The following is a 16857-nucleotide window of genomic DNA, read 5'->3' as shown; positions in this document are numbered from 1 at the left end:
CTCTTCATGAACTAGAACAGAGAAATAAGCTTCTTGAAGCTATTGAAGAAGCCAAGAGAAAGAAAGAACAAGCAGAAGAAGCTGCACGTCAAGCAGCAGCTCAGGCTGAACAAGCCAGACTTGAGGCAGAGCGTCTTGAAGCTGAGGCTGAGGCAGAGCGACTTGCACCGGTTGTGTTTACTCCTGCTGCTTCTGCTTCCATTCCAGATCCTCAAGCTGCTCAGAATGTTCCTTCCAGTTCTTCTCAGCCAAGCTCTTCCAGACTCGACATCATGGAACAACGTCTTGACACTCATGAATCCATGCTGATTGAGATGAAGCAAATGATGATGGAACTTCTGAGACGCACTGACAAACCTTAGTTTTTAGGATCTCTTCTTTTTCTTCTTTTTCGTTAACTTTGTTTTCCTTTTGTTAAACTCTGTTTCTTTTTATTTATTTTTTCTCTTTTGTTCGTTTGTGATTATATATGCATAACTATATACGTATGTCACATATGTTTGCTAAACTCGTTTTATTCATAATTGTTTTGTGTTTACATCATATTTCTTTCCATCATATAATCTAGAATGGAGGATCTCTCCTCATTCTTCTGCACTCCTGGCGCTGCTCTGACCTATCCTTCTCCAGACGCTCCAGTACATGCTGGATGTTGCTGAGCCTGATCTTTAGCTCATCCCTCTCCAGAATCTCTTCTGAAGTCTTGAGCTTCTCTTCCAAACTCTCTTTCTCTTCCAGCAGCTTGAGTTCAAGCCGGCTGAGTTCTTGCACCTCCTCCACGAAGGCAAGAAATTCCTTCAGGTCTCTCTCCAACTCTGGACGCAGGTCCTCTTCCAGCAGTGTCCGTGTCAGCTCCGCGATGGTAGTTGCACCCTCTGGATGCCTGATGTTCAGGAACAAGTCCTCTTCAAAGGCCTTCTTCCTCAGCTCTTCTAGTGCTACGTTGTATGTTGCCATTCTTTTTTACTGAAAATTGTTCGAGGTGTGAAGCTTACCTCTCTCTCCAACGCTTTTTATAGGCTTCACTTTCTCTCTGAAAGTTAATGCTCTTACAGTTTCTCGAGGTTAAGTTCTTGGTAACTGACCCTTCTATTTACTCACTTGACCGGTGGTAAACGTTCATCCCTTGCATTAACTCTTCTATTTATTTTCGCCTAACTCTGATTCTTACATCGTTTTCATTTTCTCTTAAACTTAGACCTTCTCTAAGGGGGAGTACCTTGTACTTTAAGCTAAGTTTTTCACACCCCAAGCTTTTTGCTTATGACAAAAAGGGGGAGTAAACCCAGTTTTTGATTTGTAAGATGTGTTAGTGTGACTTATTTTTCTTTTGGAGATTTTAAGAGTTCCACCTTCAGGACCATAGATGTGTCACTGGGCAAATACAAGGAATACATTTCACTTCTTCTGAAGTGATTCTAAGTTGACTCTGATACCCAAGACTCTGATACCTTGTCCCTGACTCTGATCACTTATGCGCTCTGATTATTCGTTTTTCATCTATGTCATAAGCTTTTCACTCTGAACTCTTATATTTTTTAGCTCAGAATCTAGACTTTACTAACGTTTTCATCAAGTATTAGATTCAGGGGGAGCTAAGCTCAGAATCAAGCAGTGACTTGAATTCAGAATGAGCAAGATAAACTATTCACATCAGGATAAGTCTTATTCTATATCTCTAAACTCTGAGTGAATTCAGTTTAATGTTTAAGAATTGTTCATCAAAAATCTTAGTTTTGTCATCATCAAAAAGGGGGAGATTGTAAGATCAAGTTTTGATCTAGTAGTACAACTCTATGTTTTGATGATTACAAGTTAACCTTTTGATATGAACAATTGTGGTACTCTAACGTGTTTTTCTGAGTGTGCTATTTACAGGCTCTGACCTCAACTCAATCTCACACAAATCAGAAGCACTGTTTATAAAGGGTAACCCAAGCAACGCTTTCGCATTCACCATGTTCAGTATGAACAGTGGAAAAGCTTCAGAAGTTCTGAAGCTATACAAACTCTGATGTGGACTCAGTCGCTAGAAGCTCTGAAGATCCAGAAGTTCTGATAACCAAGAAACACTGAAGGTTCAGATGTTCTGATGGTGTAGAAGACTCTGAAGATCCAGAAGCTGAATAGTGGAAACTCTGAAGTCCAGAAGCAAGAAACTCTGAAGGCCATGTTCTTCCCTCTGAGTTCAGAATCAGAAGATACAATGGTCAGAGGGTCTGTGCTTTCCCTCTGACTCTGATCAACCGGCTTCACAAGTTCCAATATGAAGTATTCCCCTGATCAGAAGTCTCCTAGGTTAAAAGGTCAAGTCGCTATCCAAGTACAAAAGCAAGTGTACCTTCCTGACGACCTACCTAACGTTCTCAGCCACAGCAGAAGCTGGATTTTCCAGAACTGCCCTCCAACGGTAGCATTTCCCATGCAACGCTCAACCCTAATCCTTGGAGTATATATAGAGGCTGAAGATTGAAAGAAGCTGTGAAGAAAAAAAGAGAAAAAGAAATACACACGCGCAAGACATATTCAAAATATTCTAAGCTTTCTTTCATCTGAAATTCATTGAGTTTACAATTAGCTTTTTAGAAGCAAATCTCTTGTAAACGATTCTTTGATAAATAGTTTGTTTAGTTCCTTTAGGAGATCAAGGTTGATCGGATCCTAGAGAAGACTAAGAGAGTGAATCTTAGTGTGAGCTAAGTCAGTGTAATTGTTAGTCACTTGTAGGTTTCAAGTGCAGTTGTAACTCTTACCTGATTAGTGGATTGCCTTCATTCTAAGAAGGAAGAAATCACCTTAACGGGTGGACTGGAGTAGCTTGAGTGATTTATCAAGTGAACCAGGATAAAATCCTTGTGTGCTTTTCTATCTCTTATCTTTAGCACTTAAGTTCTCGAAAGATTTGTCAAAATCTTTAAGGTGGAAGTTTTGTTCTGAAAACGTTATTCAAACCCCCCCTTTCTACCGTTTTTCATACCTTCACCCATGGTGACACACTAGGGCGGATAAATTGCTTTTCTAGCAACTCCTCGATTTGCCTCTTTACTTCAGCTAACTCTAGAGGGGACATCCTATAGGGTGTTATGGATATCGGCCCTGTACCAGGAATCAAGTCAATAGCGAACTCTAGTTCCCTCTCTGGAGGTAATCCGGGAATGTCATCAGGGAATACATCCGGAAACTCCTCCACAACAGGTATGCGCTGCATCGGATGTTCCGCCTCTCCTTCCAGTGAGCACAATAGCATATAGACTTGTTCGCCTTGCTTTACCGAGGTGTTAACGTTGTTAGCAGAAATAAATCTGCCATCATGTGGGGGATCTGATCCGAAGATTATAATTTTACGATGGCAATCCAGAAGGACATGATTGGCCGAAAGCCAATCCATTCCCATGATTATGTCGATTTGGGACAGTGGTAAGCAAACAAGGCTTACCACAAAATTTCTGTCCTGAATTACAAGTGGACAGTCTTTACAAAGGAAGGTAGTACTCACAGTATCTCCAGTAGGGGTTGATACTATGAGTTTACGAACTAAGGATTGCGTGGCCAAACGCAATCGTTTCACGAGATCAACAGCAATGAAAGAATGGGTAGCACCAGAATCATACAAAACAACTAAAGGAATGCCATTCATAAAACATGTACCTTGAATCAGATCTTCGGTTGGTTCTAGGTCTGCTCCAGTCAGAGTGAAGAAGCGTCCTCGGGCAGGCGCCTTGTTGTTCTCCTTCTTCCCTTTGTTGTTATTGTTGTTGTTGCGATTGCCAGCTCCTCCACGTTCATTGTTGGAAGACTCCACTTTAGGATTTGGGCAATTTATACTGACATGCCCTGGCTGTTTGCACCGGTAACATACGGCTTGGGTGTGAGGACATTCATACCGGTAATGGTTTCCTCCACAATTATAACATCGGGGAGGATTTTGCGGCTGGTATCTCAGGATTTTGTTTTTCCCACTAGAAGAAGAACTTTGCGATCGGAAGGTTTTCTGGAATGGTTTCTTTTTATCAATTCCTCCTCGAAAGTTCTTCTGAGGGCCGAGGGTTTTAAGGTACTCCTTTCTCTGTTTGTCGTCATTCTCGAATATGCGGCATTTGTCTACCAACGTATAAAAATTTCGAATCTGCTGGTACCCAATGGCAGCTTTGATGTCTGGCCTCAATCCGTTTTCAAACTTAATACATTTGGAGTTTTCATTTGCAGCATCGCAGTACGAGGGATGAAATTGAGCCAGTTCCTCGAATTTAGCTGCATATTGCCCAATAGTCATATTTCCCTGTTTCAGCTCCAAAAATTCAACTTCCTTTCGGGCCTTGACGTCTTCAGGGAAGTATTTCTCCATAAATACTCTTTTAAACTCTATCCAAGTCATGAGGTTAGCTTGGATCATCCTTGGTTTAGCCTGGGTCCACCAGGTTTCAGCTTCTCCCTCTAGCAGATAACTGGCATAATTCACCTTCTGATTATCGGTGCAGTTCATCGAGTTGAGAGTCTTTTCTACTTGGGTCATCCATTTATAAGCTCCGTCAGGATTGTACTCCCCTTTGAAAGTTGGAGGGTCCCGTTTCAAAAATTTATCAAGTCCACGATGTTCTCCTCCTGGAGCAACATGAGCCCCTTGCATGAACTGTGCCTGTGCCCTTAAAACTTCAGTTAGACCATTTAGAGCGGCAGCAAGATCGGCGTTAACGTTTGCGGGTCTACCTCTACCAGCCATTCTTCACCTGCAACAAACCTAAGGTTAAAACCGTCTAAACCTTACTTATTCTTATTCATAACCTAAGCCCTTGACTCTAGACTCTCGGAAGCACGTCAGACCCTAACCCTAGCCTAGAAAGACCAGCTCTGATACCACCCTTGTGACGACCAAACTCACACCCTACCTAAACTATAAAATAAGAATATCTTCAGAAAACAACACTTTTATTTATGAACTTTGAAAAAAAGTACAAGACCTTTGGGTCAGAATTCATCGTTGTCCAATTGATAGTTTGAGAATGTCTCCAGGAAAGTTAGCCGCGCTAAGCGTCATTAAAAGCGATTCCTTTCCTTAGACAAGACATCCCAGAGTCTCGCATGGACTCCTCTAAATCTTTCCCGATTACTTTGACAAACTTAATTACAAAAAACCCACTGCTTTCATACTTATTTTACAGTCTGATAGAGTACGAGTCCAGTCGCACACGTCTTCTTCCATCGGCTGGTCTTTATTCTACTCGAACACTCTCGTATATTCACAACTATTTACAGCTCTTCCTGCCTTGGTCACTTTTTCATTCTAGTTCTTTCTCCTCGGTCTCCGTCCCTAAGTTGTTCAATTAGAACAACCAACCAAAACAAGAGGGGTGAGAAGCAATCCAACACACTCGAGCAAGAGGAATAGTGTAAAATAAATAAGCAAGTAAATCAAGTGAAAAGTAATAGCATAATCAAATAAATCAAAAAAAAAATCTAATTAGAAATAGTTTCGGTCTCTAGACGAGGATGTGGGCCCAACATTCTCCAGGAAAGTCACCGAGAAGCCGCTCGGCTGGGACGATCATCAGGGGGCCTGCAGTGTGATTAGGTTCCGGATGGGACAAACCTCATATCCAACCTGTTGGTAGGTCCCACCTAATCACACCCCAAGGACCGCAACCATAAAGGTATCCCTTAGATCTCACAGCGTTACCCAATGGCACAGCCTGGCCTTGACTGTCCAGTTGGGGCCACTGACCTTTCCTTTTCATAGAGTACCTGCAAGCCGTTAGAAATCTCGTGGAAATATTCTGAGAATTGATCAAATAATATTTTCTTTAAAAATCGGGATGCCTCGTAAAAAAAATGTTTAAGAAATGATTCGGAGGCTCCTATCGAATAAATCCTGTTTAGAAGCATATACAAACTGGTTTCTAAGGTGCTCGCAGCAAGATTACAACGGGTAATGCCAAAGTTGATATCTGAAAATCAGTTTGCATTTACTCCGGGGAGACAAATAACCGATTGTATTCTAATTGCTGCGGAGGTGGTGGATTATCTAAACAAGAGTAAAAAGGGTGGATATCTACTAAAAATAGACTTTGCTAAAGCCTATGATACAGTAGAATGGAAATTTCTACTTGATTTGTTAGCAGAAATGAACTTTGGAGATAAGTGGAGGTTGTGGATTAAAAGCTGTATAACAACAGCCTCACTAGCAATTTTGGTCAATGGCTCACCATCCTTGTTCTTCGACATTGAAAAGGGGTTGAGGCAGGGAGATCCTCTCTTCCCTCTGCTCTTTAACATTTGTGCAAATGGACTCTCCTGCATGTTGAATCAACTACTTGGAGAATCTGGGATCAATCTATTTAGTGGTGTGAAAATGGGAGATGCAGAGGCTCTAAATCATCTCCAATTTGCAGATGATACATTATTATTCTGTGAAAAGGATGAAAGACAGTTAGAACTTTTGTGTCATGCCTTGTTCTCCTTCCTCTTTGCATCGGGTTTGAGACTCAACATGGCAAAATCAGTTCTCATCGGTTGCAATGTGGATTCTAATGAAGTTGCAAGGGTTGCACTAAACTATGGGTGGACAGTGGGATCTCTACCGATTACTTATTTGGGTGCACCATTAGGTGGCAACCCAAGAAGAATTTCCTTCTGGGCACCAATGCTGGATAATTTGAGAAAGAAAAGGAGATCGTACAACTCAAAATTCATCTCTTTGAGTGGACGAGTGGTTATACTAAAGGCAGCATTAAATTCTATACCGGTCTACTGGATGAGTTTGTTCAAAGCGCCAAAGGGTGTTATATTGGAAGTGGAAAGAATATTCAGAGCTTTCCTGTGGGGGAGGGAAGACAGGGGAAATAAAATGGTGTGGATCCCATGGGAGATGGTATGCAAATCCAAGGAAAAAGGTGGACTCGGGCTAGGTCATTTAGAGTGGAAAAACAAGGCCCTTCTGCTGAAGTGGGCATGGCGGTATGGCACAGAAGTGAGCAGCTTATGGAGAAGATTGATTGCTGGGAAATATAAGTGGGAGAACAGAATTCTTTTTCTTCATACAGTGTTGGAAGACAGTAGGTCTTTGTCAGCAATCTTAAATGACATATCATCTGTGCTGAAGGAGGACTCTATGATATCAATAGGATTTAAAGAGCAATTGATGTGTGGAGTAGGCGATGGAAAGAACATCAGATTTTGGATGGATCATTGGAGTGGAGATAAAGCACTAAGCCTTCAATTCCCAAGACTTTTTGCCAATGCAACCTGCAAAACAGCTTTCATAGCGGAGATAGGATTGTTTGTAAGAAATAAATGAGTGTGGGATATCCCTTTTAGAAGGAACTTCTTTGGCTGGGAGTTGGAAGCATACAATGAGTTCCTTAATCTCATTAATACTCAGATTCCAGCAGCAGATTCAAGTGACTTTATAATATGGTGCGGTAGTGAAAACGGCTTCTTTTCAGTAAGAAACTTATGTAAGTGGGTTGATGACAACTTGACTGAAAATGTAGAATTTTCTGTCCCAGACAAGATCAGAAAATTGATTCCCCCCAAGGTATGCTTACTGTTTTGGCAAGCTTGCCATAATAAATTGGCAACGAAAATGAATCTGGACTGGGCGAGCCCCTAGAGGGGCAACGCCCAGCATGTATCCCGCCCTGAGGCGGGGCCCTGACCTTCAGATGGGCCTTGATCTCGGAGGCCCAATTGGCCCAATAGGTAGTACCCAAGCTCTATAAATAGGAGGTAGTTATCAATTGTAAGGGACTTTTGGCTCATTTGATAAAATAACACATGAAATTCAGCATTCTCTCTCTTACTCTCTCTCCCTAGCACAATCTCTCTACCCTTTGGTACTATACCTTCCCTCAATGTTCATTCCCAGAACATTTGGCACCGTCTGTGGGGATCGAACCCACGACCAAAGTCCAACACTGGCCTTGACGATTTCCTTGATATCCCGCCCGAATCAACTTGTCAATCTCCCGCTGCAAAGTCCAACAGTCATCCGTATCATGCCCGGCGGACTGGTGGAACTCGCACCACTTCTTGGGATTGGCGTCCCGTGGCTGATACTTTGGGGCCTCCGGCTCATCCACTAGATTTGCGTCGCTTGCCCCTCGGAGCGTATCCGATACATCTGTGTTCATCACCATATCAGTTTCCTCCCGCTGGCGATGAGACTTAGATTGCCAAGGCCGACGTTGTTCATAATCATCGCGCCGTGGATACAACTGTTCCTTGGTAGGTTTCGCGGGGGAGCAAGTAATGGTGCGGGGATACATTGATCTAGACACAATATTTGGGGAAGACGAGTGTGCTAGGGTTTTGAAGGTAAGGTATCTGGTTCTCCAGGTGGTAGCATCCTACAATGTCATCATTGGGCGAAATACGTTGAATCGCCTTTGTGCTGTAATTTCGACAGCCCACTTGGCGGTCAAGTATCCGCTAAGCAGTGGAAAGGTGGGAAAGCTGAAAGTGGACCAGAAGATGGCGAGGGAGTGTTACAATAATTGCCTTAACTTGTACGGCAAGAAGAGTGCGTTGGTTGGTCATAGATGTTATGAAATCGAAGCTTCGGATGAAAATCTCGATTAGGAGGTGAGCAAATTCTGGCGAGCACGTTTGCGTTGGCGAGCTAGTGTTGTTGGCGATGGAGTTCGACGGCGAGAGAATGTCGTTGGCGTTGGAATCTAGCAAGCACGTTTTACTCCGGCGGCGGAATTCTGGTGGGCACGTTTTATTTTGGCCATGGAAGTTTGGCGAGTAAAGCGTTGCTATGGTTAAGATCGCTGGCCAACAAATTTTTCCAATTCCTTCAAACTTTTCCTCCGTCTTTCATTTGATTCCCTTCTCAGTTGTTGTATTTCCTAATTTTCTTATTTTGAAGTTGGTATTAAAAGTTATATTGTCTTCACTGGTTTTGATTCAGATAGAGAGGAGCAAATCGGATCAAAGAGAAAGAGCGGGTGAATTGGGGCACACCATTAAAGTTTTGTGAAACTTGGAAGACTTCCATAAGCGGTTTGTTATTGGGTGGGACAAGCTCCTGATGGCGCGATTTAGTTACAAAGTGAAACAAGTTTCACGATGAACTAAATTAGCCCCGGAAAAGCCCACGTAACAACCGGATTCATTGGCGATGTGTGGGGTACAAATTGCCCATTCTACTGAGCACCGCTTTGGTAATCCAACTGGCCATTGGAACCCAAAGCACTTTGCGTCCCGAAATGGGACGATCACACCAAGGGTGGCGACCTACCGCTAGGGTGGTGACCTCATGCCAAAGGGTGGCGACCAAACGCTATGGGTGGCGACCTGTAAGACTCAGTTTAGACACACAAAAGTCGCCAAAAGGGTGGCGACCTCACGCTAAGGGTGGCGACCTACCGCAAGAGGGTCGCGACCTACCGCAAGAGGGTTGCGACCTACCGCTAAAGGGTCGCGACCTACCGCCAAAAATGAGGGTAGCGACCTACCGCAAAATGGTGGCGACCTACCGCAAGAGGGTCGCGACCTACCGCAAGAGGGTTGCGACCTACCGCCAAAAATGAGGGTAGCGACCTACCGCAAAATAGTGGCGAGCAAGTCAAACTAATTTCTTATAAGGCTAAAGCAAGATGGTGATGACGATGCGGCGGCGACTAAAAAATGTTTGGCGGAAGCATTCCAACATGATTTACAAAATATCCAACGGCGATATAAAAAGCTATGGCGAAGGGTTGCTTAAACATAGACGAATGGCGGAAAAGTACACTACAAGGTGACAGTAAAAGCTAAAGTAATGTTAAAATTACATTATTCATTGTTTTCTTTCTCCTGTTCTTCTTCTTCCTCTTCTTCTTCAGTCGCTGTCCAGAGGTTTTGGTCAATCAGGGGAGGATCGTCGGGACCAACCAGTCCTGCGGTGGTTATCTCTTTCATTACTCCCATGGCGCTAAAGTCGAAGTTCGGGTACAAATGTTGGGCCTGATCTTTGGCGAGGTAGAAACCGCGCTCGCGGTTGTCAAGGGCGATGTCAGCGGCTTGTTCCCTCGCCTCAATGGCTTTGGCCTTCTCAGTCGCCAGCTCGTCCTCTAGACTTTTGATCTTTGCTAGTTGGGAAGCAATCTCAGCATCTTTCGTGGCGAGGGCCTCGGCGTGGGTTTCGGTTGCTTTCTTGATCTCCTCGGATGTAGCCTGCATCACCGCCTCCATGTCAGATTTCGCCAAGGCCGAGGACTCCGCAGACTTTTTCTCTTGCTCCGCCAACGCTTTTTTCACTAACTCCAGCTCAGCGCACAGAACGGCAAGCTCTGACTCCTTAGCAATCAGCGCCTCGCCTCGGGCGATCAAGTCCTTCTCAGCTTGCTCTTTCTCCTTCTTGCAAGCTTGAAGGCTTGCATCAAGCTCATCTGCTTCTTCCTTCATCAGCGCCAGCTGATCCTCCAGCTCGCCGATTTTAATCCCCGCCGTGCCAATCATCTTGTCGGCATAGACTTTGTCTTTTCCTGCCTGCGTCGCTAGTTTGTCGAAACGCTTTTCCCAAGCAGCGGCGGCTTCTTGATGCTTAGCACTTTCGGCCTTCAACCGCTCAGCTTCAATGTTGGCGGCATTGAACTTCTCAAACGTGTGAGCAAATATGCATCCAGCGCGTAGGAGGCAAGCAAGAGTCTCCTCCTTGGTGTCATTCAGGCCCCGACTTAGAACTTCTTTTTCTATGACGTCACGGTTGAGACCAGCAAGTAAGAATTCTGAGGGTTCAACGGCGTTGGGGAGCATATTATAATAGCTTGAAGAACCGACCTCGGGAGCAGGGGCTTGTTCAATTTGAGCCGCTTCAGAGGTAGTGGCAGCGCCAGGACAGGATTTTTCCCCTTTATGAGGCGGGGATGGCATGGAGCCCGCATCACGTGTTGAGGGCGGGCTAAGAGGCGCCTCTTGGCGAGGGGGAGACATTGGGGTTTCATTTTCTTTTTCCTTCTCTCCAATAGGAGTGTCGGAAGACGCAGCAGCTTTTGTGGCGTTAACGCCGGCGGAGGCGGCTGTGGCGCCAACAGAAGACTCAGCGGCAACAGCAGCGGTCGCACCGGCGGAGGCAGGAGTAGAAGCTGGTACGGCGGTTGGCTCGGTGGCTGCGGCGACGGAGGCTTCAGCGACATTTTTGCCTTTAGGCGCAGCAGCAGTGGTGGGCTGAGCGCCAGGGTTGGATGTGCCGGCGCCGGAGGAGGTTTTGGCCAATCTTCTCCTCTTGGGAGCTTTGGTGCTCTCGGCTTGGTTCTCAGCACCGCCCCGTTTTTTCGCGTCGCCCTCAGTGTTGAATTTTGGGGAGAAGCGAGCCATTCTCCTCTCGCGGGCCTTCAGGAGCTCGGCGTTCGTGAAATTCATATCTTCTGTAACAATAAAAAAACGATCAATGACAACATAGGAGTCGAGAAAGGAAATGTCAATAATAAAAGTGAGCTATGGGCAACCTAAATATTTGGGAGTTCTTGAGAGGTCAGCGCCCTCAAGGACTGTTGTGCAGTCAAGGATGGGAAGTGGGGCAAGGAGATTAAGAAAGGCTTTATCGTTGGCGGACAAGGATTCCTCTGAAGGATCGGTGATCCCGTTGGGCTTCTCCGTCCAGTAAAGAGGAAAGAGGGCGGTCCCGTCTCTGAGGGTGAATGCCTCTGGGTAGGCGGGATGAACCGCCACACGGAAGTACTTTCGTGCGAAGGAGGACTTCGCGTTACTTTTGTGAGGATGCAGACACTTCCGGCCGGCCCGGGCCTTCAAGGAAATCCATCCTTTGTTTTTGATGGACTTGGGGTCGACGTCGTAAAGGTAGAAGAAACTGGTGGGGGATGGGGCGATGCCGACAGCGGCGCTTAGGATTTCAAAACATCGAATGAAAGCCCAGGCGTTAGGGTGGAGTTGACAGGGAGCCGCGTTGATGTCGCGGAGGACGGTTTGGACAAAGGGCGAGAAAGGAAGCCTGATTCCAAGCTCGCTAAACATGTATTCGTACGCAAAGAAAAAATGGGATCTCTTTACGTCGCCGTCTGGCTTGTGGAGCCAGGGGCGATCCCCGGGACTGCAAACCCAGATCCTGAGTTTGGCGTTAAACTCATCGTCATTGGACAAGCCACCCAGGGAGTTCACGAATTGCACAATGGGATCACTGTCTTGGAAGATGGAAGGTTGATCTATAGCCTCGTGTTTGGGGGCTACTTGGACTGGAAGGGGCAGAGTGGCGTAGGTTTTTAGGCGGTGAGCTGGGATCTCCGGAACCTCTAAACGGAGGCCGCCGGCAGCGGTGGAGTCAGGGTCGCTTTCGGAGGAGGAAGAAGAGTGATTAGGGGAGGCAGGGTTTGAAGCCATTTTTAGAAGACAGTGAAGTGAAAGAAAGGAAAAGATAAGTATGTGTGCGATGTAAAGATAAGGACAGTGGGACTCACCGGAGTAGGATGTGAAGAGTGGGTAGCGGAAAGGGTGATAAGCGACGGCTCCGGAGCGGAAGTGGGCAGAAGGAGTTTGGTAAGCGATTAGGGAAGTGAAGAGGGGTCTCGGAAAGGGATGACAGTGGGGAAGAAGGGTTTTTATAGGAGAGGGGGAGAAGCTGGAAGGGTGACGCGTGTTGGACGCGTGTGGAAGGTTGGAAGTCATGATGGTTTTGGGGAGGTGGGTCGCGTGCAAAGGGGAGTTACTGCGCACGATGGGACGGTTATGAAAGGTGAAGTGACGGTTCCGGAGAAAGAGGGAAATTGATGTAACCAACACATCACGTGGGGCAGCCACGTGAGGCAGATAGAAATTTGAAAGGGTTTTAAAATAAGGGAAAGCGCGGAAAGCCTCGCCACTATAAGGATCAAACGCCATCGCCTGACGATTGACACCAACAACGAAGTTCAGTCGCTCGCCGGGGTCGCCGCAGTCAATGATTGAATGATCGGCACATGACCCATGCCTGCCACCTTTCCCGCCGGCGAGCGATCATGCACCTGCCCCAACTTATCACCAATACAAAGTAGTCGTTCTCGCCGCTTGTGGACTTGTGGACTTGCCAGCTTGGTTTGCTCGTCAAGTCGGTGGACTGGGTAACTGAAAATGCTAGTTTCCTTTTGCTCACGCCATGTTGGCGATATAGTTAGCTTCTCTTTTCTCAAGCCATGTTGGCAGTGTAGATTCTGGTGTACAATAAGACATGTAACAGCATTTAAAAGACACCCTTAGCTCTCGTACCTCGAGCTCGGTGTCTTGTGGACTAGTGGACTGGGCGAGCCCCTAGAGGGGCAACGCCCAGCATGTATCCCGCCCTGAGGCGGGGCCCTGACCTTCAGATGGGCCTTGATCTCGGAGGCCCAATTGGCCCAATAGGTAGTACCCAAGCTCTATAAATAGGAGGTAGTTATCAATTGTAAGGGACTTTTGGCTCATTTGATAAAATAACACATGAAATTCAGCATTCTCTCTCTTACTCTCTCTCCCTAGCACAATCTCTCTACCCTTTGGTACTATACCTTCCCTCAATGTTCATTCCCAGAACAGAATCTATGGAGGAGAGGAGTAATTGATGTTGATCAGAGGTCATGTTCCTTCTGTAATGGAGCAGAGGAGACAAATGATCACCTCTTTGTCTCTTGCCCGAGGGTTAATATATTATGGACCAATATCTTCAGAAAAGGAGGCGTTTCTTGGGCAGGTCCTAACACCTTGGTGGAACTTCAGGAAGAATGGAATAATATACAGTCAGGTATGGACAACACTATCTGGAAATTAATTCCCTACTCTCTTATTTGGTCTCTGTGGTTGGAACGGAATAATATCATTTTCAAAGGCAAAGAGGCAAATTTTCAAGAGGTTGCAGACATGTATCTGATCAGACTAGCATGGTGGATTAAGAGTGCTTGGATAACATGTCCCTTTGACATTGATCAAATATCAAGGAACTTGGAAAACATTCAGTTCCCTATGCCCCATCCCAATCCTAGACATGTTTCGTGGCTACCTCCTAACATCGGGTTGCTGAAATGCAATGTAGATGGAGCCTCAAAGGGCAACCCGGGGATCAGTGGGGTTGGAGGAGTTATTAGGGATTCAAGCAAGAAATTTCTGGGATACTTTGCAATTGGCATAGGGTTCGGTTTGGCTCATGAAGCTGAGGTAAAATCAATACTATTTGGGCTGCAGTTTTGTCAACAATTTCTCTTCAACAATGTAATTCTTGAAAGCGACTCCACAGCGGCTATAGGATGGGTGGTATCAAGAGAAAAACGACCCTGGAAACTGCTCAATGAACTGAACCAGATTGATATTCTGATGAAGGAAATCAATGTCCTTGAAATTAGGCACACATATAGAGAAGGAAACTCGGTTGCTGATTTCTTGGCAAACACAGGTTGTGAAGGTTTCGATCCCCTTTGGGTTTTGCTGGAAGATAGAAGACCAAATTAACTCTCCTGCTTCTTACGCTTCTTTCGTTTCAATACCTTAAGGCACCTTGGTGCTCTGCGCTTGTAAATTGGCAGCTTGCTGGTTTTGCTAAGGCACAAGGCTTTTTGGTAATGCCGGGTTGGGTTTTGCTAATAGCTTACTAGTGATGCTATAGCAATCTGATTGTATCATGCTTATTCAGTTTCAATAAATTTGATCTTTCAAAAAAAAAAATCCTGTTTACAATAATCATTTTTTTTTTAAATATTTCAATAAAACAAATAGGGACCCAAGGGAGGTCCAACACCTATTTATTTACACTACACTCCCTCATGAGTTGAGCATTCTCCCCCCCTTACCTTTCTTCGGAAAAATCCTCCAATTAATAATTATCTGCAATAATAATATCGTAAGGCATTTTAGTCAATTTTTCACCTTAGTGTTATAAAATTCCATGTTATTCTTCATAATTTAATATTTAATTCTCTTTTTTTTTAACAAATATTCGTTTTTATTTTGTAAGAAATTAAATAATTAGGCGGCAAGGCCGACCATCATTATATAACTTTAAATAAGGCGGCATAGCTGACTATGTATTTTTGATAAGGCGACAGAGCCGACCATTAGTTTTTAAATGAGGCGGCAGTGCCGGCCTTTATATGTGTGTGGCGGTAGAGCCAGCCTTTATATTTATACGGCGGCAGAGCCACCTTTATATTTATGCGGCGGCAGAGCCACCTTTAAATTCAAGCGACTTAACCAATTAAATAAGAATAAAATTAACTATTTTAGCTTAAACTTAAAAATTTCATAACTTTTGTTCTAGACCTCCAAAATTCATTCTGTTTCTTTCTAAATGTTCATTTTAATCCCATGAATCATAATCAACTCTTACTTTGCATTGAGTCATTAAGAATAGTGAGTTATAAGGCCGGGAAGTTGCATACCTTCTTTCCTCTTGAAACCCTATCAAACCAAGTTAATTTTTCCGAACCAAATATGTATATGGAACCTATGGAAGACAAGGATTCGAACTATGCAAGAAAATCCAAGTTCTGAGCAGTTTTCCGGTGAGCTCGCCGGAGAAGACGGTGGCTGGCGGCGGCGCTCCGGCGGAAGGGTGGATTTAAGGGTGGAAACCGATTGGAAAAGCTTCCTCTCACTCCCAGGAACTCAATGGTATAGGTGGGTAGCTGAAAAGGTCTCTGGTTTGGCCAGAACGATGAGCACCGTGAAGCTTTTCCGGTGAGGAGCTCAGCAACAATGGCAGAATGAAATCTAGACCTCCAAACTTCAAAATTCTTGCACGAATAGCTTCCTGGTGAAATTCTAAGCAAAATAGACTCTTGGTTTGACAAAATTGATGGAGATTTGAGGGAGAACCGAGAGCTCAAAGTTTCGGAATTTCTTGAGCTCGGTTGGGCTATCTCAAGTGGTTGTTGGGCGGAGAAGAGGTTAGGGAAGGCTTTAGGAGGCTGAGAGGAAGGTTTAGCAAGGATTTGGAGGCTTGGGTTGCTCTGGTTTGAGTTGGTTTGAACTTGAACTCGGTGGTGGTATTTATAGACAAAGCCAGGGACCTGAATTTGAATTAAAACTATTTCTGATGTTACAGTTAGGTCCCTATAGAATAGGTCGGTTATTAACCTTGGTCCTTCAGAGTTAGGTCAGTTTGCAGTTTAGTCCTTCCTGAAAATTTTTTTTATTCTCATCCTTATCCTTTGAATTTTCTAGAACTTGATTTTGATTTTGATTTTATTTAGTTATTTATTTATAATAATAATATTAATAATAATTACTAATTAATTAAAATACTCCTATTATTTCTTGTTGAGGGAAAAATTTAGGTCGTTACATATTTCCCCCAAAAACATAACTGTTTTCGATCATGATAATAAAATAAATAAATAAATAAATTATACCTACTAATGAAGATGATATGGTGTACTGGAAGGGGGATAGTGTTGAGGTCTTATCGGTGAAAGGGTTGTGCAAAGCTGTAGAGGATAAGAAATTTGGCTTCATAGATTGGCAGATTCCGAAAGCAATAAAGCAATTGATTCCTCCAAAGGTTGGTGTTTTCATGTGGCAGCTGCAAAAGGATCTTGTGGCAACGAAGGCTTGTTTGATGGCACGGGGGGTGATTTTACCGGAAGAGGGTATCTGTAACTTGTGTTCTTTATTTGTGGAATCAACTGTGCACCTATTCATCCATTGTGAAATGATTTGGCAGATCTGGTGTGGTATAATGCAGCGTGAGGGCTAGGTGTGGGTCGCACCCCAAAACGTGAAGAGTCTTTTGCTGGAATGGGGGAATTGGAGAATAAAAATTGAAAAAATCTTATGGGACATCATACCGTATGCTCTTTGTTGGACTATTTGGTTAGAGAGAAACAATATGGTTTTTAATGGTAAGGCATTCAGTTCTGAAATGGTGTGGGATCTTCATTTGGCTAGAATTTCATGGTGGGTAAAGGCTAGTTGATTAGA

The 16857-nt window shown here is 44.4% G+C and overlaps 1 protein-coding gene across 1 annotated transcript; it reads right to left on the bottom strand.

Annotated features, from left to right (window-relative positions):
- Positions 1-2221: 2221 nt before the first annotated feature.
- Positions 2222-15929, bottom strand: LOC130733548 (uncharacterized). The gene is made up of 2 exons (XM_057585771.1): positions 15318-15929; positions 2222-4727 (listed from the first exon to the last, which is right to left on the bottom strand). The coding sequence occupies exon 2, from the start codon at positions 4718-4720 to the stop codon at positions 2972-2974; it is 1749 nt and encodes a 582-aa protein (XP_057441754.1). The 5' UTR covers positions 4721-4727; positions 15318-15929; the 3' UTR covers positions 2222-2971.
- Positions 15930-16857: the final 928 nt, after the last annotated feature.

Source organism: Lotus japonicus, chromosome 1 (assembly GCF_012489685.1).
Source record: "Lotus japonicus ecotype B-129 chromosome 1, LjGifu_v1.2".
Lineage (NCBI taxonomy): Eukaryota > Viridiplantae > Streptophyta > Magnoliopsida > Fabales > Fabaceae > Lotus > Lotus japonicus.
Note: the sequence above shows the minus strand (reverse complement) of the source record. Positions and strands in the feature narration are given on the sequence as shown.